General features: G+C 44.4%; 1 protein-coding gene across 4 annotated transcripts in view; it reads left to right on the forward strand.

The window, feature by feature from the left end:
* CNOT10 (CCR4-NOT transcription complex subunit 10) overlaps positions 1-23,489 on the forward strand; it is a 127,650-nt gene that overhangs the window by 38,939 nt on the left and 65,222 nt on the right. For all 4 annotated transcript variants that reach the window (XM_068236226.1, XM_068236227.1, XM_068236230.1 and 1 more), the window contains 4 exons: positions 2,871-3,020; positions 6,841-7,043; positions 13,898-14,019; positions 22,624-22,800. In XM_068236226.1, the coding sequence (XP_068092327.1) occupies positions 2,871-3,020; positions 6,841-7,043; positions 13,898-14,019; positions 22,624-22,800 (652 nt within the window). The remainder of the gene's footprint in view (positions 1-2,870; positions 3,021-6,840; positions 7,044-13,897; positions 14,020-22,623; positions 22,801-23,489) is intronic.

Raw genomic sequence — 23,489 nt, forward strand, 5'->3', positions numbered from 1 at the left:
TTGCCAGATATGCAGATGAAGTCTGTTAAACCAAGTGTGTATGATGATCTGCAGATCTCATAGACTATGAATGCATTTTGCATGGAATGGATCTTTTGCAGGAACAGATCTTTTGCAGATAATGATCTTTTGATTGTGTACGGGCATCTTTGTGTGCAGCATCTTGCAAAGATTTTATCTGATGGGGAGTTCAGCTCCATAGAATAGACTGTGTAGAGTATGGCTCTCATACTACATGGAAGGGGGTAAAATTGGTCTGTGATCTTTCATTTTCCAAAGACTGTTATCTCAAGTGTGTATGAAGCATTAGTCTGTGAACCTGGTCAAGCCACAATACCTTTGTTAAGCATTATAGACTTGATTTAACCTCTAACTCTGACTTATGTTTTGGTAGAAGAGTTTTGCAGGCTGTAATCCCTCCCTAATTATGTATTGTTTATCCTCTCAGGGTTGCTGTCCTGAGACGTCCTGGAAAGACAAACTTACTTGCGGTAAGGTCTTTTCCAGGAGTCGGAAGGACAGCACCCTTACTACCCACCCTGATGTATTGTTAATAAAAATTATTTGAAGCATCATTCTGTGTGGTCTTTTTTATTACTGATGAGGGTAAGGGAATGCTGCCTTATGTAGTGTGCCTGCCTAATCAATTATGTTAATTCTTTTAACTAGTATCCTGTCCAGTTGGAAATGGAGGGAGACAAGTCTCAGGGTTGCTGTCCTTCCGACTCCTGGAAAAGACCTTACCGCAAGTAAGTTTGTGTGTGTGTGTGTGTGTGTATATGTGTATATATATATATATATATATATATATATATATATATATATATATATATATATATATATATATATATATATATATATATATATATATATATATATATATATATATATATATTCCAAAACTTGAAAACCATTTTTAAAGTAATTTATTAAGTCCTCTTCCATTATAATGTATTATATAAATTGATCACGCAGGTAGGTTCAGTAAGTAAGTAAATTTCATCCATGGTCCGGTAGTGAGAGAGGGTTTGGGGACCCCCCCCCCCCCCCCCCCCCGTGATTTTCCCCACATGTATTGTGGGCTTTTCCACCCATGTCCTCAGGAGCTGTGTGTTCGATTGACTTGTCGCCATAAGAGGCCATAATTGACCCATCTATCGCTAGTTTTAAAAGGAACCCGCGGTGTGAGATCTATGAAAGCTGCCATATTGATTTTATTTTGAACAATACCAGTTTCCTGGCAGTGCTGCTGATTTTTGTGGTCAGAAGGGTCTGATAAACACATCTGAAACGAGCATGCAGCTAATCTTGTCAGATTTGTCATAGACATCTGATCTGCATGCTTGTTCTGGGTCTATGGCTAAAAAAAAAGGTATTAGAGGCAGACTATCAGCAGGACAGCCAGGCAATGTGCAATTTTTTTAAAAGGAAACAAACCTGTCTGCTTCCACATCCCTCCCACCTCGGGTTCCCTTTAAATCCATACTTGGATTGGGTTATGTAAATGATGCTCTGATTATGTTCATGGATAAATATGCAAATATATTTTGAAGGAGAAGGTGTTTAAAGAGAATCTGTATTGTTAAAATCGCTCGAAAGTAAACATACCAGTGCATTAGGGGACATCTCCTATTACCCTCTGTCACAATTTCGCCGCTCCTCGCCGCATTAAAAGTGGTTAAAAACAGTTTTAAAAAGTTTGTAAACAAACAAAATGGCCACCAAAACAGGAAGTAGGTTGATGTACAGTATGTCCACACATAGAAAATACATCCATACACAAGCAGGCTGTATACAGCATTCCTTTTGAATCTCAAGAGATCATTTGTGTGTTTCTTTCCCCCTGTTATCATGCACTGAAGTTTCAGGCTGCTTGTTTCTTCCTGCAAACAGCTTTGCCCTTGTTTGTAATTCCTCAGTATGTGAAAGCCCAGCCAGCTCAGAGGACGATTTATCCAGCTTGTAAAAGATGAGAGAAAAGAGAAGCTGCTCTAATCCAAATAACACACAGACAGTGTGCAGAGAGGGGCCTGGAAGGGGGAGTTCATAGCAGAACCACAACACTGAAGAACTTGGCAGCCTTCCAGACACAGGCTGACAAGTCTGACAAGAGAGAGATAAGTTGATTTATTACAGAGACTGTGATAGTACAAAGTGCTGCAGTAAGCCAGAACACATTAGAATAGCTTTTGGAACTTGTAGGATGATAAAAAACAGGATGCAATTTTTGTTACGGAGTCTCTTTAACCTGCTGAGCGGTCTGGACGAGCTCAGCTCGTCCAACACCGCCAGAGGCTGCCGCTCAGGCCCTGCTGGGCCGATTTTAGTCAAATAAAAAGCAGCACACGCAGCCGGCACTTTGCCAGCCGCGTGTGCTGCCTGATCGCCGCCGCTCTGCGGCGATCCGCCGCGAGCAGCGGCGAAAGAGGGTCCCCCCAGCCGCCTGAGCCCAGCGTAGCCGGAACAAAAAGTTCCGGCCAGCGCTAAGGGCTGGATCGGAGGCGGCTGACGTCAGGACGTCGGCTGACGTCGATGACGTCACTCCGCTCGTCGCTATGGCGACGATATAAGCAAAACAAGGAAGGCCGCTCATTGCGGCCTTCCTTGTTTATTCTGGGCGCCGGAGGCGATCGGAAGATCGCCTCCGGAGCGCCCTCTAGTGGGCTTTCATGCAGCCAACTTTCAGTTGGCTGCATGAAATAGTTTTTTTTTTATTTAAAAAAAACCCTCCCGCAGCCACCCTGGCGATTTTAATCAGAACGCCAGGGTGGTTAAAGCAAAGGGGACAGAACAATCTTGAGCCTAAATCTGTAGTAAAATATATTTTAAACTGAGTCTATTGTGAATGTATTATCCTTTTTTCATTTCAGGTGAATGTGTTCGTTGTATGTTCTGGAACAATCTTGGCTGTATCCATTTTGCTATGGGAAAACACAATTTGGGACTGTTTTACTTCAAAAAATCTATTCAGGAAAATGACCATGCCTGCGCACAGTTATCCACATCTTGTACAGATCCAGGTGAGAGTCTTTATTCTCCAGCATTTAAAGAGGCTGTGTCGCCAAAAATCGCACATCAGGTTATGTTTTACTGCATTGGGAGGCCTGCTTCTGTTATGACTGTAATCCCTTTTATTCAAGTAGACACACTTTGTTCTGCATTGCCATTGACAATGTTGTTAGTCAGTTGTGTGTGTGGTCCGGTATTAGTCATGGAGAGAATCCGAAGACATAACAACAAACAACTTTTGTTGTTCTGTCTTCGAATGTTGTTAGTCACCTGTTTGTTCACTGATGACTGACTTCTATTGCAATCCCCACAATGGGATACTTTAGACTTGTCTTCACACCTATACACGTCATATAACAAAACAGACTGCACAGCAAACAGTCAAACAATGTCTGTACAGCGATCATTCCCAGAATGTTCCTCAAAACATCACAAGCAATCTTTCCAGGCAACTATTGAGTAGGTAAGTTTAGTTATTGGATGTCACACAGTCAGGTTGTACTTTAAAGGACAACTAAGGTGACATGATGAGATGTGTATGTACAGTACCAAGCTAACAAATGGCTATGCAATGTTCCTCTTTTTCTTTCTCTGCCTGAAAGAGTTAAACATCAGGTATGCAAGTGACCGTTTCTGTCCGGGTAGAACTGGGTCAGACTATAGCGTAACCCTCACTGATAAGGGATTACAGCCAAAAAACACTTTCCTGTCAGTAAATGGCTTTTGAGAGTAGGAAAGCGAGTCCGTAGTTTATAGATTTGATCTCTGACATACTTCAATTCATGTGTTTTTGAGCAGAGACAATGAAACTATAAAAAACGAAAAAACTAGATTTAAATATAAAATAAAACTGAGGTATCTTAAGTCCTTTTTTAGGCTGCTTTCCCAGTAGGACGTTACAGGCGCACATTAGAGCAGCCTGTACCACAGCCCACCGCACAGTAATGAAAAATCAATGGGCTGTTCATAGTGCCCACGTTGCGTTACATTGTAACGCTGCACGTTCTGGGAAAGTGCAGCATGCTGTGCGTTCTACTGGACTTTAGCTGCGTTATGCTTGCACATGCTCAGTGACTAGCCACATGGCTAATTAATATTCACTGCACTGTGGTGACTTAACCTGGACTCCTAGTGCTGTCCGGATCATGAATGAATCGTTCATTTGATCCGGATCTTTTTTGTGAGTAGAATCATCCGGATCAGCACAATGAACCATTCGGTTCACATTGGATGTCTAGAAGAAACCGGAACATACAGAATGTACAGTGCAGGGAAAGTCTGGTCCTGCTAGTCATTTCACCCCCAGTCTGCTTCCCTAGTAAAATGATTCGGTTCAAAGATCCGGATGTTTTCAATGATCCAATTCGAATCATCCGATTCCTTGAAAAGATCCGGACTTCTCATCACTATCCTGGAGCGGCTGTTCTATCAGTATAGATAGAAGGAAAAAAGCACACCAAGAGCCACATAACGCGGCTCAATCTGACGTCCAACTTCAACACCACCAGGCGTTGTGTAGGGGCACGTTATGCGACCTTAACGTCCCCTAAAACGCAATGTCTTGGTGTGGAAGAGGCCTCAGGAGAATGAGGATAGATACAATTGTTTCGCATCAGTTTATTTTCACCTCGAATGTCCTTTTCTGGTTTCAGCCTCTGTTGCTTATCAAACAGACTTTCTTCTCTTCCCAAATGTCTCCATCTAACTCTTTATGTCACCTAAGCTAAAGGCAGAAATTACATTTTTGTTCCTTAGTATTTCTTTGAATTTACTGCAAGATTTCAATTTTTATTAAAATGTGATTAGCTAATGCTGACTAGAAATGATTCATGAGGCAAATATTCTGAGCTTACATGCAATACGACACTGAGCAATTTACTCTTTATAGTTACTGAGTTTGATTAGTTCAATTTTCAAGAAAACTCTGAATATCTGTATCTTTAATGTACTCTGTAGATACATGACTAATGTGACTTTAGCAATGGATTTGCTTTATTTTCAGTGAACAGTGCACATGAATGCAGTTAGGCTTGGTTCACACACAGATCTGTACATTTCCGGTCCTGTACTGTCCTGTCCTATCAGTTTTGCATCACTTTTATATTTGTTTTACCTGACTGTCCCAGAAATGTACACCTTATATGTGTGAACACACCCACAGAAACGCATACAAAACTGATGCCAACTGACAAGACTGGACACATTTTTATATTTGTGTGAACCAAGCCTTAAATAGAACTCATACAGCTGTTAGCAAAAACTTACTGTTACCCTTTTCTGGATTTGCACATAAATGGCTGATCCTATTCCAGCCAGGCCTCTAGGGTGTTCTACAGCAATCAAAGCAAATATATTGTGGACAGATGAGGCAAAAATTGGCCTTTCTGGTTAAATGTACAATATGTTATCTATGCAGAAACCTTCTCAATATGAAAACAAAATGGGGTTTTGTGGTGTAAGCTGCTTAACCTCTTGCATACTAGCAGTCTCTGGCCCCTTAAGGAGCAGAGACTGCTGGTATTACAAAACTACGCCTCCTGACGAATTGCCCATCTCTCCCTGCTGCAGGTCCCTCTCTCTGCCATCGCTGTGACGGCAAAGCTCTGTGTGCCGTTCAGGAGCCACTTTCATTGGCTCACAGTAATCAGTCAGGAGCCAATGAAAGCGGCTCCTGACCGGCTCACAGAGCTCTGCCATCATATAGAGAGCATGGTGAGTGATCTGCAGCGAGGTGAGAAAGGTGATATCGTCTGCAACGCGCGGCAGACTAGTTGAAGTCTGTCCTGTCAGAGCTGCACAGCCACCTGCAGGACATAGATTTCAACGAAGGCGGTCCGGAAGCAATTAAAAAGTGCTTAATAATGGCACATCCCTTGTTGTTGTTGAGGGGTCATAGCATTTCGGCCTCGGGCCCTCTAGAGTAATTCCAGCTGCGCTTTGGCTTAGCCAGCAATCCCAAAAAGTAGAATGCTGATGAAAAATGAATGGAGGGGAGACCGCAGGAGTGATTGTGATTTGGTCAAATTGCAGATCCTGAAGCATTTTTTGAGTGATAGGAGTGGTGCAAAATCTCTTCTGAATCACTTCAATAGTGACTTTGTGGGCTATTTTCATGTGTTGACTACTTGCCTGGCTCTCCCATCGTCCATTTTCAATGGCTTCCATAGCTCCGCCCCCAGCACAAGAGGTTGACTCTTAAACTCTTATACATAAGGGAACCTCTCCTGCAAATCGGAAGCAGTAGATTATACAGCTTTTTCAATCCCTGTACAAATCGCACCAGAAATCGCTGTAGCAAGTGCTAGCAAAAATTCTTGAGCGTTTGCTACAGCGATCTGTAGTGCTGTAGTGGGCCCCTGGCTTTAAATGAGCAGCCAACCTCAGTAATCTCAAGCAGAGCCTGGTCAGTGAAGAGCATGTAATTTTAAAATCTTGAAACTGGAATAGCTTCCTGTCAGTTTTGACTTGCCCATATTTATTTTTTTTCCTGAAATTTTGAATGGAAGTTGAATTTATTTGCATATTGCTTGACCATCTCATTCCAGAGCATGAAGCTTAGAGATGCTAACTTTTTTTATTTCTGGCTCTGTGTTGCAAATTACCAATGCAGGAATTTGAGGATTTTATCATTGTATTTCTGTCATTAGTGAATGGAGGTGACAGTTTGATTTCATGACAATTGTATAAAATCTTAACTGAATGCAAATAGAAATAGGAATGTAACTTCTTTGCCAATAAATTTGTGGTATACTAACCTTTTTATTATGATACCAAATACAGTAGTTATGTATTAAGTGTACCCTTTTTTTTTTTTTTTTTTTTTACCATCAGGGAATAAATTTTCAGGCAGACCAATGTGTACGTTATTGACCAACAAACGTTATGAGCTACTGTATAACTGTGGCATACAGCTCCTGCACATAGGACGACCACTGGCAGCCTTTGAATGTCTGATAGAAGCTGTGCAGGTGTATCACTCAAATCCTCGCCTTTGGTTAAGATTAGCAGAATGTTGTATAGCTGCCAACAAAGGGGTACGTTTATTTTTTGTGTGTTCTAGTAAATGTAAAATATTATTTTCTATTTGTGACTTGTATATCCAATTAACATGGGTCAACTACAAGGAGTTTCTATGTTCTCCCCATGTTGGTTTCCTCCATCTCCCCACAGATAAGTTACTTGGCTTCCCCCATAATTGGCCTTCGACTATGATCGACATATGACTATGGTAGGGATTAGAGCAGGCATGGGCAAACTTGGCCCTCCAGCTGTCAAGGAACTACAAATCCCACAATGCATTTGCCTTTGAATCATGACTGGCTGTCAGACTCCTGCAATGCATTGTGAGACTTGTAGTTCCTCAACAGCTGGAGGGCCAAGTTTGCCCATGCCTGGATTAGAGTGTGAGTCTCTCTGAGGGGGAGACTCTAACAAAATGTTGTGCCTTATTTCTTCTGTCCTATAAGTTCCTATTACTGTTCAAATGTGTTCTGTCTTACTGCAGGCTTTCCTACTTGCACTGTCTCTGTAATAAATCTTATCTCCTTTCCTCTGTCGTGTCTGTCAGGCTAAGGCTGGAATGTGCGGAATGTGCAGCACTGCTTGTCATTGGCAGAAGCTTTACACACCCCCTCCAAGCTCTGCATGAGTCACACCAGATAGCTGTTCCCAGCCTATGATACTCTGGTTATAAGCCATGTCATTTGTTTGTAAACACTGCCTAAAACTGTTAATTATAAACCAGGATTGCAGCAGGGAGTGGCAGAAACTGCACAGAGGGGCACAGGAGAAAATAATATTCTTACAATAAAAAGCATTACATTCTATTCCTTAGAGTACAGATTCTCTTTAAGCTAAGTACACACATACAAGAATTGCCACCTGTCGGATTGAGAAACGATCCTTTGGGCGACAATTCATGGAATGATGCTGCACAGACACATCCCAAGCCTATGGAGAGAAACCACTATGGGCGGCCGACTCAGTGGCTTCAATCGGTCGGCGGGGCTTGTGAAAAGCATTGTAAATGGTCATGCAATATCTTTCAGCAGCCGCTGTACACGTATAACGATCATTGGCTGAAACTGTCCTTCTCAAACATTTCAGAAGATGTTTATCACATATACTTATGTAGTGTAAGATGTTAATGTTCTATAAATACTAAATAATAATAATTTTTGGAGAAACTGCAGCTCTTTATTTTATATAAAGGAACCTAGCATATTAAAAATAATCAGTAAGCAAGTGTAAGGCCTCGTTCACATCACACTTCACAATTGCGGTGCGCATTTTGGCAGATTGGTAAACACAGGATGTTAACAATATATCTGCTTCCATGAAAGCTGGAAATATAAACACTGCAGATTTATTGCAGGATTTGTAGCAACTGTAACAAAGAAATGTTTTTCTCTAAAGGTTATGCTGTTGCGTATTTTTTAGTGCAGAGAGGAAGTTTTGAATTCAGGTCCGCTTTTAGGGTCGATCCAAATCCTCCGGGCCCCTCTGTTGTGCAGCTGCCCCCCTTGGAAAATCTAGATTGTAAACTGGCATATGCTCCTTTTCACCCAGTGTTTCTCATCTGCAGTACTTATTTTATGATGTGATCCTACACTTGTTTTTCTGGCTGTTTAGATACCATTGCTTCAGGTATGCATGCAGTCTTTTATACTTGTGTATTTTTCAGTTTTACTGTGCTCATGATCATTATTCTGTGTAAATTATACTAAAAAAAATTACATAAAAAAAAATATTTGCAGAACTGAGCCTAGATGTTTTCTTAGCTGTTGCTTCTCTGTCTGTCAGTAGGGGGAGCTGTTGGATTGTGTTATGAGGGGTGATAGCTGTGTTATGCTTCTAGCTCAGTCAAGCAACCTTGACATTTTAATGCAGTAAAAAAAAAATGTACTAGTTTAATGTCGCATGTTAAATAATTTTAAACCCTTATATTGTTTTATAATCGCAAAATGAACATTGCAGGGTTTTTTTTTGTTTTGTTTTTTTGTGTGTAGCACACATGCAGAGTTTTCTGCAACCTTGAGAATTGTGCAAATGTACTTTTTTTTTTTTTTTTTTTTATCACATACAGCATTGCTTAAAGGGAACCTAAACTGAGAAGGATATGGATTTTTTTCCTTTAAAATAATACCAGTTGCCTGACACTCCTGCTGCTTCTGTGTCTATAATACATTCAGCCACAGCCCCTGAACAAGCATGCAGATCAGGTGCTCTGACTGAAGTCAGACTGGATTAGCTGCATGCTCGTTTCAGGTCTGTGATTCAGTCACTACTGCAGCCAAAGAGATCAGCAGGACTACCAGGCAACTGGTATTGTTTAAAAGGAAACATCCATATCCCTCTCAGTTTAGGTTCCCTTTAATCAATGCACAGGGTGTGATTTGTTTATGAATGAATAAAAAAAACTGCACTAGTGCACTACTTCCACAATACTAAGCTGATGATCAGTTAAACACTAAAAGCTTGAGAAGTACCCCATTTCTAATGACATGGAAGTCGTGTCACTGCCCCCCCCCCCCATTTCCTACATTAGACTGTGCCACCTGGCTTCACTTTAGCTCTCAGCCCCAAGCATTATAGGGGTAGGATGTGAATGATTTGTTTTGTTTTCCGCTTAAAGGACTACTGTAGAGGGGTAGGGGAAAATTAGTTGAACTTACGTGGGGCTTCCATTGTTCCCCCGCAGACAACCTGTGCCCGTGCAGCCACTCTCTGATGCTCCGGTCCCCGCCTCTGGTTCATTTACGGAAATTTGGAAAACCACTGCGCCTGTGTGGCTGTGTCCTCCTTGTCACCAGGAGCGTACTGCGTAGGCGCAGACTGTACTGGGCCTGCGCAATACACTCTTGGTGACGTCAGTGGGAGCGAGGGCGTGACCGCGCAGGCACTGGTTTTCAGTCTTTACAGTCAGAAATTCCGGAAGTGAACCGGAGGCGGGGACCAGAGCATCGGTGAGTGGCTGCACGAGCACAGGACATCTGCGTATAGATGTGTATCTGTGCTATGCAGATCTTGTAAGTTACTGTCATAAAAAAATTAGCAACCCACTCCAAATTGGAGGCAGCTATGAATTGCCCATAAACACAAATTAGACTTCTGTTCAAGCATATACCCTGTTTTTTGCATGAGTAGGGGCTTATAGTGGAATAAGTGGATGCAGTGTATCCATTCTTGCGTGAGTTTTTAGACCTTGTGAAAAACTGGAGAAGCTTCTGGAAATAGAAATATAGCTTGAGAGCTTTTTAAAACCATTCTGCACTGCAGTGTATTAGTGGAAATTACAGATGGAGTGCTCTGTGAGAAAGTGGGTGTCCTCACATACTGCAAAACCCCTACATACGAAAAATATACATACAGTAGAAACATGCCCTTATTGGCTGCACAAAGCAGAACAATTGGTACTTTTTTTCCACACTGAGTGAATGGCAGCAGCTTTGACACTTCCTGACTGATCTTTAAACAGGCTGTCAGTGTGAAGTCTGTGAGGAATATGTTTGCCATTAAAGGAATACTGTAGGGGGGTCGGGGGAAAATGAGTTGAACTTACCTGGGGCTTCTAATGGTCCCCCACAGACATCCTGTGCCCACACAGCCCCTCATCGATGCTCTGGCCCCGCCTCCGGTTCACTTCTGGAAATTCAGACTTTGCGTTGCCATGTCCTCTCTCTCTCGCTGATGTCACTAGGAGCGTACTGCACAGGCCATGTCTGAAATTCCAGAAGTGAAACGGAGGCGGGGCCGGAGCATTTGTCTGCGTGGGCACAGGATGTCTGCGGGGGACCATTAGAAGCCCCGGGTATGTTCAACTCCTTTTCAACCCCCCACCCCTACAGTATTCCTTTAATCCTTGCAATGTGTAGAGCTGAACTTGGTACACCTGAAGTGAGGTTATAGGGCTGACCTATATTTCCCTATAATCAATGCATATTGCCTGGCTGTCCTGCTGCACCTCTGCTTCCATTACTGTACCTTTAGCCATAGAACTAGCATTCTGACTAAAATCAGACTAGATTAGGTGCATTCCTGTTTCAGGTGTGTAATGCAGACACTACTGATGCCAGAAAGATCAGCAGGACAGCCAGGCAACTGGTATTGTTTAATAGGAAATAAGTCAGCGTCCACATCCCTTTCATTTCAGGTCTACTTTAAAGGTTTGCCATATTTTTTGCTGAAGGTGGCACTTCACTTTAACTAAAATGCACAAGCCCTTATTCAGATCTGTTCCCCAGCTGTGTTCCCTACATTGTACAGACAGTAACGTTTACTACAAAAAAAAGCGATTAACCATGATTTTGTTTATTAGAACATTAATGTTAATCTCCCTTTTAACTGCCCATGTTGCCATTTGGGCGCACTATTTCTTTATCCTGCTGGATATTTCCATTAAATGTTGGTACATGCTACAGTCATGGAGTATTGATCAGGCAATAGCTCTCACTTTATGGCCATAGCATCTATGGCAGTGACAGAATTGGTTAAATCCACAGTAACATAATTGTTTGGCTTCTGCTCCTGCTGTGCACTTATTGATATGCCTTTAACTGCTTTGCCTCTTTTGCCCAAGAGGCCTCCAGTAAGTTATGTGTAATCCGTGAATGGTGAGCAGAGAATAAGTCTAATTTTACACCTCAGTGCCTCTGGTGAGCCAATCTTCATTCATTGTTTGTACTTGTGGCTTGGGGATAACACTTTAGCTGTTGGTGCATGAAGTTCTTCACCTTTCTACTGTGGGATCTAGTCACAGAAAGATGGTACTTGTAGGTTTTATTAATGGAAGGGTTTGCTTAATATTATTGCTGCACTTCGCAGAATAGTGTCTGTCATTCATTAATTAACCTTCCCAGCGTTCAATTTCCCCAGGATTTCTGTGCAAACAGTGATAAAATTTATTTTTAAAACTTTTTTTTCCCTGTAACTTGCCAAAATGTGTCAAGCAAGGGTCTAGTATACAGTGCAGGAGAGTATTGATGTGTATGCATGTTTATACTGTTCACAGCATGTTTTTTTGAACTGACATTTCTGTCCATACCGCTAGGGAGGTTAAAGAATAACGTTTTGCTTTCATGGTGTTACAAAAAAACCCACAAATACAATACTGTGTATACAGCAAATTTTGCATCAAACAATATTAAAGTTGCTTACCTCTATTTTTGACCATCTGTCTTAAAAGTCTGAGCGCATTCAATTTTGTTACACAAGATGTGCTAATTAGGTGTGTCTGCACATAGCTCTTTACGGACCTTTTAGATCTCTGCAGGATTTGTTGTTACCTTCCAGGAAAGACTGAGAGCTCAACATAGTTTTGTAAATCGATCAAAATTAGGACATGTATTGGCCTAGAAAGGGTCTGTGGCCGGAAAGTATACTGGTTAAGGGCACCGCAGGGTTTGAATCCTGGCTGGGGTCGGTACCTATTCCAAGGAAAGGCTTCCTAACACTGCAAGGTGGCCTCTTGAGCACGTCCTTAGTGGCTGCAGCTCTTAAGGCTCTTTGAGTCTAACAGGAGAAAAGCACTACACAAATGTTCATATTATTTATTATTATTAACAAGCCTAGATTACAAAAGAGTTGCTTACAAAATCATAAGCGGGGAACAGCTGTTTGCCTGTGGTAGGACTACCACAAGTTCTACCACATAGGGCCACATTAATCCATGCCATGCACTGATGAGAACCAAACAGTCTGAAACGGTCTGTATGCATGTTGGATTATTGTGGCACCATACAATTAACAAGGTGACACATCATCGCTTTCCAGCGCTTCTGGAGGTATGTTTAGCTATCGGGGACAACAAAGGGACAATTTGCATACTCAGCAGTGATGCATTGTGGGACACCTCATATGCTCACTCCAACATGAATAATCACAAATGCCCTTTGTTTTAATAAAGCAAATTTCTGTTTTGATAATCGATCACCAAAATCCTCAATGGACCAAAGCGAAGCCCCATTGGGGGATTTTGAAATGCTTTTGGTGGGGCTCCATTGTTAAGTGCAGTCTCCAGTGGTGGAGCATGGTGTGGGGTCCCCTCCCTATAGCTTATTTGGGATGTAGGAGGTATGGATGTTGAGATATTGTACCTTTTTAATATCAGCACCATAATCTAATACTGTAGAATATGTGATCAGATGTTTGAAGCAGTGTTCTCCCCAGAATTTTTTTTTCCTGCCGGGCAGCATGCAAAAATAGCCAGGTTGGGTGCGATTGGGGGGGGGGGTGACACAGGGCGCAACTGCTTACAGCATAGGAGGAGGGGAGAAGATGACAGCCGGGTGCTCACCAAAATTAGCCGGGTGGAGCACCTGGCTAAAAGAGCCTGGGTAGAACACTGTTGAAGCGCTTTTGCACAGAGGAAAAAGCCCTGCACAAATGCCTTCATTCTACTGGGCAGGCATGTGGAGACCTTACTTGCGCATGCCTAGTACAGACCTGTTTGTACGTGGCCGTGTTCTCTTAGAGGAAACCTATTCAAGCTGAGCTGAATAAGTAGAGCAGGAACCAGCACTGGCAGAAGCTTTCCACTACTGAGGTAAGTAACCGTGCCACAATGCTGCCAGATTGCATGTCTGAAAAACTACCCGTTAGTGCCACAGCAGTAGTCTTACCTATGCCATTAGGTTCAATTCAGTTGTTGTATATTGTAAACTGCTCTGTGTACCAGGGGCTGACGTAGTATATTTACTGTGCAGTCAATGGATGCCACATGTAACATCTGGCTGCCATCTACATAGATGTGTAGATGCACCTCTATGGCTCAGTGCTGTATATCTCTACCAATCATTCACAAATGTTTATTACAATAATATGTATATAATGTGACAGACACCATTGTGCAGGTTTAATCAATTGTTCTGTTTTCTTTGTTTGTTTTAAGACATCTGAACAAGAAACAAAAGGACTTCCAAGCAAAAAAGGAATAGTACAGTCCATAGTTGGCCAAGGTTATCATCGGAAGATAGTATTGGCCTCTCAGTCTGTTCAAAATCTCCTATACAAGTAAGCAGTTCTGTTAGGTCTGCCATTCTGTGCCACTTCAACTGCATTTAAGCAATGTGTTAAGTATTTACAGTAATTCCCACTGTGAAGAGAAAATAACAAGCACTAATAACAAATGGTATTAGATGTGGGGTATTTACTCCCTTGTGCTTTATGGCTATTGAGACAGGCCAGAATCTTGACTGCGTATGTGCATATGCACGTATAGGTATGGTTAACTGCTATAATTTTGATTATAAGAGAAATGCTGACATTCCTGAGATGCTTCATTCACACTAAAGTTATCTTATACTGTTTTACATAAGTTAGACATTAGATTCAACATTATATATTGAATGTAATGAGTTTATTGAAAGTCCAGACATATTGATTATGTTTAGATTAACCATTTCAGCCCGCGGGTATTTTTCATCTTATGGACGAGAGGAATTTTCCCCTTTCAGCGCTTCTCCCTTTCATTCTCCAATAACTTTATCACTACTTATCACAAATAAATGATCTATACCTTGTTTTTTCCGCCACCAATTAGGCTTTCTTTGGGTGGTACATTATGTTAAAAATTTATTTTATTCCAAATGCATTTTGACAGGAATAATACAAAAGAATGAAGAAAAATCATTTTCTCAGTTTTCGGCCATTATAGTTTTAAAATACATGCTACTGTAATGAAAATCCACACATTTTTATTTGCCCATTTGTCCCGGTTATTGCAATGTTAAAATATTGTCACCATACATTATACTAGGGATATAATTTTATTTAGAAATAAAGGTGAATTTTTTCAGTTTTACACCCATCACTAATTTTGAGCCCATTATTTAATAAGATGCCCTCTTGACAGATATTATTTTTTTTTCTCCCTACAGTCAGTAGGTGTATTTTACTATTTGGCCACAAGGTGTCCCCGCTGAGCAAATTTCTATGTAGCATACAATTACGCTACATAGGATACAATGTATTGTTACATTGTAAAAAGGGGAAGTGACCTAGGCCCATCGGAAGCCTCCGATCACAGCGGCGGCGGGGAGATTATGAATGGAAACATTGTTTCCGCTCATAAATTTAATGATCGGGCGGCGGAATACAGAATAACAAACAGTGTTTATTCTCGGCGAACATGCTTGGATTGGCACAGGGGACTTTTGTCCCTTGCAGCCAATTCCCTCCTGCTAGCAGCAGCGCGATCGCGGGCATCTGCCTGCAGGATCGCCTGCAGACCCCCCCCCCCCCCAAACTGCAGGGACGTGACTAGCGCGTCCCTGTGGCTCTAGCTGCTGCCGCTGCGGACGGCATAAATGGTTAATCTGTGCCGCAGCACGTCAGCCCAATCGATGGTTCGATACATTTTTGACTGAAATCAGTCCACAGCATTGATCGAACATGCTGATATTGGGTTGGGAAAAGTGCTTGATTGGGAGCGTGGCCCCAGTGCCCATGTGCAGGGTTTTAAACGCTCACCTGTCTGCTGGCGCGACTCATGGCTGCCTCCTGCCATCACCCCCATATCTGCCGTTGTAGATAGTGCCTATACCATTTGGCACCGGACCAGCGTATGTATGACAGAGCATGGGCACCAGGGTGGACATTTTACACTGGGGGGTGACCAGGCAGACAAGGGTGGTGGCAGCGTCGCTAGGCCGATTTCTGATAGATTTGGCATAGGGGCATCTATCGGCAATACCACACACTCATGCCTGCAACTTTGCATCATGCATACAAACCTGTAACTAACAGCAGGCCAGTTTTACTCAAATGAATGTAAACTGGTTTTGTGTGTGCTTCTGATGGTGAAGGATAAATAAGATAATAAACTGATGCCGTATGTTTTGTTCAAGGACTTCAACAAAACTTCCTCAGGATACAGGTAGTACCCTGTTAACCTCCCTGTCGGTAACTCCGACTCAGGCTAGGGGTGCAAAACCGCATCTCAGAGCCTCAATCGTGGTAGCTGCCGGCAGCTGTATGCAGAGTATAACGCACAGCGAGCGATTGAACTCTCTTCCCCCAGGATCCAGACATTGGTAGCGATTCCCCTTCCTGTCCTCGGAGGCTCTGCATCCCTCTGGTGAGATCTGTTTGTCATGACCTAACTACAGGGTTACAGTGCCGCACAGAGGACGGAGGGAGAATTGCAGTGCTGGGTCCCAGGAAGGTGAGTAAATGCTGGGCTGCTGCAGATCTCTCTAGCAGCATGATTTTGTTTTCCTGGTTTTTAGGGCCTGAAAGTGCAAACACATTGAATGCAGCGTAGGAGACTTGGGCGCAGCCATAGGCCATAAATATAATTATGGCTATAGCGGCGCAAAGGGAGTAACTTCGGCGCCGTCAGAAGACTTTACTGAAGTTACTTTTAAAACTCAATAATTCTGCTTTCAACAATTATTTCATTCTCCACCATCCATGGCGGCCTGGAGGGGGAATAGTATTTAACACGGCCGGGAACTTGTGCAGCAGCAGGATCAGCCATATACCGGCTGTATCCTGCGCCCAAGTCTTCCGCGCCGATTCCTCTCGTACGCCTGAAAGCGTGCTAAAAAATTGCACTGTTTTTAGACCCTTAAATCCGGAAATAATCATACCGCCAGGGAGGTTAATGAGAGATAGGGACCAGGGCTGTGGAGTCGGAGTCGGGCAATTTTGGGTGCCTGGAGTCGGGAAAAAATGCACCGACTCCGACTCCTAATGAATTTGTAACTGTAATTAAAATAGAAAATATGATAAAATGTTCTATTTCTCAGATAATAGTCATTAAAAATAATGTATATATACAGTAATAGCTGTGCTTAGTCCACAAAAATGAAATAAACCAATCAAAATTAGTTACTTGTGCTGCTTCAATAAAGCAGTCCCCTTATTTTTAAGGTCAGATATACATATCTGATTGTGACTGTATATATGATGTGTACACAGGAATCTCTTATATATACTAAATAACATCTATGCTGTAAGAATAAAGCCTGATGTGTAGCTATGTGACTAATAGAGATGGTCAACGAGATGAAAATATTTCTGCATTGATGCTGATTTATGCAAATGTATGCACTCCCTTTGCTGATGAAATAAAATAATTTGATATGTTATTAAAATTTGGTTTGGTGACTACAAATTAAAGGGTAACTGAGACGGATTTAAAGTAAAGTTTTATACATACCTGGGGCTTCCTCCAGCCCCCTTCAGGCTAATCAGTCCCTCACTGTCCTCCACCACCCGGATCTTCTGCTATGAGTCCTGGTAATTCAGCCAGTCAGCGCTGTCCGGCCGCATGCCGCTCCCACAGCCAGGAACATTCTGCACCTCCGCAATAGTGCTGCACAGGTGTAGTACGCTCACGGCGGAGTGTGTTCATGCGCACTACGCTTGACTGACTCAAGTACCTGGACTCATAGCAGAAGATCCAGGTGGTGGAGGAGGACAACGAGGGACTGATTATCCTGAAGGCGGCTGGAGGAAGCCCCAGGTATGTATAAAACTTTAATTTCATCTGTCTCAGGTTTACTTTGTTACATAGTAGTACTATACTCTACATATGCACTCCCCACAGAGCTGCAGGGAATCCACTGAGAATGCTGTGCACATTGAACACAGAGGTGTTGTCTGTTTACAATCTCCTCATTCCCCTGCAGAGTACCTGCACATCATTCTTACATGCACCCACACTTGATAGATGTTCTTTGTTCCGGTTGTACCTTTTACAAGTACTCTTACCAAGGACTAGTTTTAGTCTAAAGGGAATAAATATAGTAGTCTACATATCCTTCTCACTTCAGTTGTCTTGTAAAATTCCTAAGCGTTGGCAGTTAAGAGACGAATTTCATGTTACATACTTTTAATCAACAAAATTGTAATATGCAAATTAGAGGAGTCGGAGTCGTGGAGTCGGAGTCGGTGGAATCCTAAACTGAGGAGTCGGAGTCGGTGGATTTTTGGACCGACTCCACAGCCCTGATAGGGACTGTAGGTTCATCCTTAACCTAAATCTGGTATTAGGTCTGAAGACCATCTCTGTCCCTTGTGCTCTCATGTGCCTCCAGTGTTCCCCACTGTGTCACCTGACTCCTGTCTTTTGTACAGTCTCTGTCCCCTGGCCCCCTTTATGCCTCCTTCTGTCCTAGGGATGAGCGTAATGTGCTAATTTTGCTTAGCCAAAATTTCACATAAAATTTCACAATTATTCAACTTTTTTTGTAAATGTATTTTTACTTTCCCACAGAATCAAATTTACCAAATACCAGTGCCAAAGAAAATCTCAACCTATGTAAGGAACGCCTTACAACCAACTTGGTGTCCTTTGCTAAGAGTGCGACCGCGTCCAGTGCCTCTGGACACCCGAGTGGAGTCAGGTTGGTGATCGCCACCTGCCTTCACCTGCAACCTTTTGATTGAGTACCACTCTCTACTTAACCCTTTCGGGACCGGCCGCGTAACCCCCTTTCAGGACCAGGCATTTTTGCAGAAGGGGGGGGAGTGCGTTTGGGGGGTCAGGCAGCCGGATCCCTGCAGGGTCTGGCTGGGCTGGCTCCCCTGTACGCCACCCCCCCCCCCACCCACACCTGTGTGGCCAGGTGTCCCCCCCCCCCCCCCCCCCCTGGTCAGCAGCAATCACTCATCTTCCAGGCTCCAGCGACGAGCCGCAGCGGATCCCTCCGCTCCGGCCGGCATCTCAGCTCCTACTGCCGCTCAGTTTCGGGTCGCGGCTTGATGACGTCATCAAGCCGGGATCCAGTGCTGACGTCAGAAGGAGCAGAAATGCTGGCAAGAGCGGTGGGGGGGCGCTGATCGTCGTGGGAACGGCAGGGAGGTGAGTGGATCCTCTTCTCCCCCCCCCCACCGCCGCAGCTGTCAAATTGATCACTACGATTTGACGGCGATCGTAGTGATCAGCAGCCATACGCAATGGCTGCTCATCACTGAGGGGAGTTGCCAGCTGTCATGTGACAGCTTAATTTCCCCTCTCCGGTGCACATGATCGCGTCGGGACGGTTCGTTAGCGCGGACGTTGAATCAACGTCCAGTCAGAACAGTAGCACCACCTGCTGGACCTACTGAAGTATTCAACGTACTTGGTCCCCAAAAGGTTAAATCAGCCAACTCTTTCTTGTGATTTACTACACCATTGGGGCTCATGTGTTCTCTGTGCTTTTTCTCTCAGGGTGTCCCTCTTTGATCACCCTACACAGCCGCATCTTAAAAAAATGCTTTTACACTACAGCAGTTTACAATTACATTCCATCATTTGCAAAAGTTCCTGCCAGTCCCTGAAAGGGTTTTCTTAAAGAGAGAGCCCAGGGTGGGCTCAAAAAAAAAAAAAAAAAAAAAGACTACCTGATCCGCAGGGCTGAGTGGCTCAGGTAGCCGCAAAAACCGCCGCTCCCATGATCCCGTGCGATAGCCCACTTTCACTTGCGTGACCCCTGGGTCATGACGCTGCATTAAAGAGAACCCGAGGTGGCTTTGTATAACGTTAGTGGGGCACAGAGGCTGGTTGGGCACACTAACACCAGCCTCTGTTGCCCCATGGTGTGTGTCAAAGACCCCCCTGCTCGCCGCTATACCCCCGCAATGCTGGCGACACGCAGCGTGTCGCCAGCACAATGTTTACCCTAGCGCTGTCTGTCAGCGCCGCTCCGCCGCCTCCTCCGCATCGCCGCTACCCGCCCTCGTCCCTTCCCTCACGCTGATTGGAGGGAAGGGACGAGGGCGGGTAGCGGCGATGCGGAGGAGGCGGGGGAGCGGCGCTGACAGACAGCGCTAGGGTAAACATTGTGCTGGCGACGCGCTGCGTGTCGCCAGCACTGCGGGAAGGATAGCGGCGAGCAGGGAGGTCTTTGACACACACCATGGGGCAACAGAGGCTGGTGTTAGTGTGCCCAACCAGCCTCTGTGCCCCACTAACGTTATACAAAGCCACCTCGGGTTCTCTTTAAGAGACTGTGTTGTCTCTCATAACATGCAGGGAGGCGGGGGAGCTGCAGGAGGCGTGGCCAGGGGAGATAGCTGCCCAATGGCAGCTCTGGAAACCCTGTAGGAATGCCCCTGGCGGGCGTTATAGACAGGGAATTCCTCTCCCCTCTGTTTACCTCCTGAGTCGGCGACAAATCTTGTTGCTAAATTCACGGGAAAAGAGGGGGGGGGGCTATAGTGCGGCGGTGGGGGGTGGACACAGAGCCTATTCTCTCTGCCTAATGACATGGCTCTGTGTCCCATCTAGTCCGAGTAATGATCTACTTACGGCAAGGGACAAGGGTGATTGCTCAATTCTGATTCTTCTTGACTTGTCTGCAGCATTTGATACTGTGGATCATGAAATACTAATCCAGCGACTGAAGAATTACTTTGGCCTAAGGGGTACTGTTCTTAGCTGGTTTCAGACCTTCGTATCTGGCAGGACACAGCAAGTATGTCTTGCTACTCAAATCCAGTGCCACTTGCCTATGGAGTTCCACAGGGCTCTGTACTATCACCATTACTCTTTGCAGTCTACATGCTCCCACTGGGCAGAATAATCCAGAACTATGGCCTAGGATACCATTGTTATGCAGATCACACACAACTGTATCTGTCCTTCAAGCCTGGCACTCAAGACCCATCAGCATGCATAAATGCGTGTCTAGTGGATTTACAAAATTGGATGAACACCAGCTGGTTGAGGCTGAGCTCTGACAAAACAGAGGTGTTGGTGGTAGGTAGTCCACACATGATGGATAAAGTTCAAAACGCTGACCACCTCAAACTAGCAATTGGGGGAGATACCGTACAGTATAAAGACTCTGTGTGAAACCTTGGGGTGATCCTGGATGGAAATCTAAAACTCAAACAGCAGGTATCAGCTGTCGTCAAGTCTTCCTTCTTCCATCTAAGAAATATAGCGAAAATCAAACACCTTATCCCAGCTGATGGCCTACCTGCCCTGGTTCATGCATTTGTATCCTCCTAGACTACTGCAACGCCCTGTTCATCGGATCTACAGATAAGGTTCTGCGCCCCTTACAGCTAGTACAGAATGCTGCAGCCAGACTCCTCGCCAATGCCCCCCGCAGCTCACATATCACCCCCGTACTGCAAACTCTTCACTGGTTGCCAGTAAATTGGATAATCAATTTTAAGATCTGCCTGCTGACATTCAAGGCTCTAAACCACATAGGACCCAAATACATAGCGATCTATTGGAACTTTACTCCACGCACCCTCCGCTCTGCCAACAAGATGAAGCTGGTTATTCCCAGGATACACCAACATTTGGTGCTCTGGCCTTTCCTTTGCAGCCCCTACTCTATGGAACTCACTTCCACAATCCGTACGAGAGGCTCCTTCTCTGGACAGCTTTAAAAATAAGGCTAAAAGCTCACACCTTTTCCCTAGCCTTTGAGACTGCATAATACAGGGTCTCAGCGCTTTGAGTCCCCAAGGAGCAAAGGCTATAAAAATATTATTGTTACCATTTCAGATCTAAAATGCAGAGCACTCTTCCGGTACTGGTATTGGCAGATGTATGGGCAGATCTCTCTCTGATCTGTTGGCTGCTCATACACCGCTGGCCGATTCGCCATCGATTTCAGCATGATGTCTCGGAAATTGGTCTTGTGACACCACTTTGACCGCCTCTGCCGTTGTCCCACGCCCCAATGCTAATGTCTGTACACCTTGCCCAGATGCTTGTGCATTATAATCTCACGTGCTCCAGCTGCAGATTCCCTGTCTCCTCCCACTTCTTCCCCGACCACCACCATCACACCAAGCATGTACATTGTGCAAAAGGTGGATCAGCACATCACCAGGCCGCGTCCAAATGGCCTCCTATCAGAGGTGCGCAGAGCCCCCCCAGAAACTTCAAACGCACCTTGAACGCGCACCTCTGATAGGAGGCGGCCTGGTGATGCGCTGATCCACCTCTTGCGCAATTTTCAATTTTACTTGGTGGGGCACCTAGGCTATGCATAGGCTAGGATTAAGTTAGTGTTGTTTCCTCTCCCATCGAGGATGACTTCTCGCAGTGGGAGGGACGAGTACTTAACAAGTTGCATGCAAGCTGTTACAGGAAACCAACATCCTCCAGTGGTAGACAGGTCATGTGTATGCTAGGTGTGTATTTTAACCCACAAGTGGGGCTTGCACTCTCTTGCAGGTAGGCACTTATCTGTTTTTAAGTAGCGCTGCTCATTTCCTTGCCATACACCAAGCATGTAGCCTGTGGAGCAGTTACCTCTACTCACCCGATCTATTATGTTGGACTGAGGTTTTCCAGCTTGCTTGATCAATGCATTCAACCCATTTTGGACCGAAGTTGGTCGATTCAGCAATCGGGTATGCTTGTTGCCGCACAGATTTTCATCTGGTTCAATTAAAATCCAATTGCATGGTCGATCGAGCAGCAATATTGTTAGATGTATGGCTAGCTGGAAGTCTTGCTATGTCACGATGTTCTGATAACTAGACTAAAAGAAACAGACTGAAATAAAGAGGGAGGGAGAGCGAAAGTTTTCTGTAGTTTCTAATGTTTTGCCCTGTACTCTGATTTGACATTTTGTGGCCACAAATCCTAAGATTAGCTTTGACTTTATTGCATACTTTTTATTAACTTGTAATGATGATACCTATTCCTTTCAGTGATGGAGAATCCTCTGCTATTCCAGTTGCCAGCATGGAGTTTGCAGCTATTTGTTTAAGAAATGCATTACTCCTTTTACCTGAGGACCAGCAAGAGACAAACAAAGAAAATGGTGCAAAGAACAGTAATCAAACAGGCAATTCAGACTCCGGTGGGGAAAACAATGAAGCCTGCAGGTAAGAACTGTTTTGTGATTTATTTACTTATGGCCCATTTTGAGGAAGACTTAAGCTGGCCATACACTAGGCCAATTCCCCGGCGATCGACAGCAGATTAGATCACTGGGATCGAATCTGCTGTCACATCATTCCCGCTACACGCTAAATTTCGATCTATCCCGTCCGATCGCTCCGTGCGGAAAATTACCGTCGATCGCCCGCAGGTAGGGAGTTGGTCGCTAGTGGCGTTCGAGTGCCCGACGACCGACGCAATAGAGCCCGCATACATTACCTGCTCCGCCGGCGCGACTGCCCCGGTCACCGCTGCTCCGTCTCCGCTCTGGTCTGGTCTCTGGGTCCGGCATGCTATACTTCCTCCTGCCCGGCAGGAAGTTTAAACAGTAGAGGGCGCTCTACTGTTTAAACTTCCTGCCGGGCAGGAAGAAGTCAAGCAGCAGTGACCGGGGGCAGTAGCGCAGGCGGAGCAGGTAATGTATGCGGGGGGGGGGGGGGGAGCGTCAGCACCACCACTACCACAGATTGTGATCGGTTTCAGGCTGAAATTGGTTCACAATCTGTTTGCAGTAAAGGTAGCCATACGATCCCTCTGATCAGATTCGATCAGAGAGGGATCTATCTGTTGGTCGAATCTGATGGCAAATCGACCAGTGTATGGCTACCTTAAGCTGAAGCTTGACACCTTCAAT

This window comes from Hyperolius riggenbachi, chromosome 5 (genome assembly GCF_040937935.1).
Source record: "Hyperolius riggenbachi isolate aHypRig1 chromosome 5, aHypRig1.pri, whole genome shotgun sequence".
Taxonomy (NCBI): Eukaryota; Metazoa; Chordata; class Amphibia; order Anura; family Hyperoliidae; genus Hyperolius; species Hyperolius riggenbachi.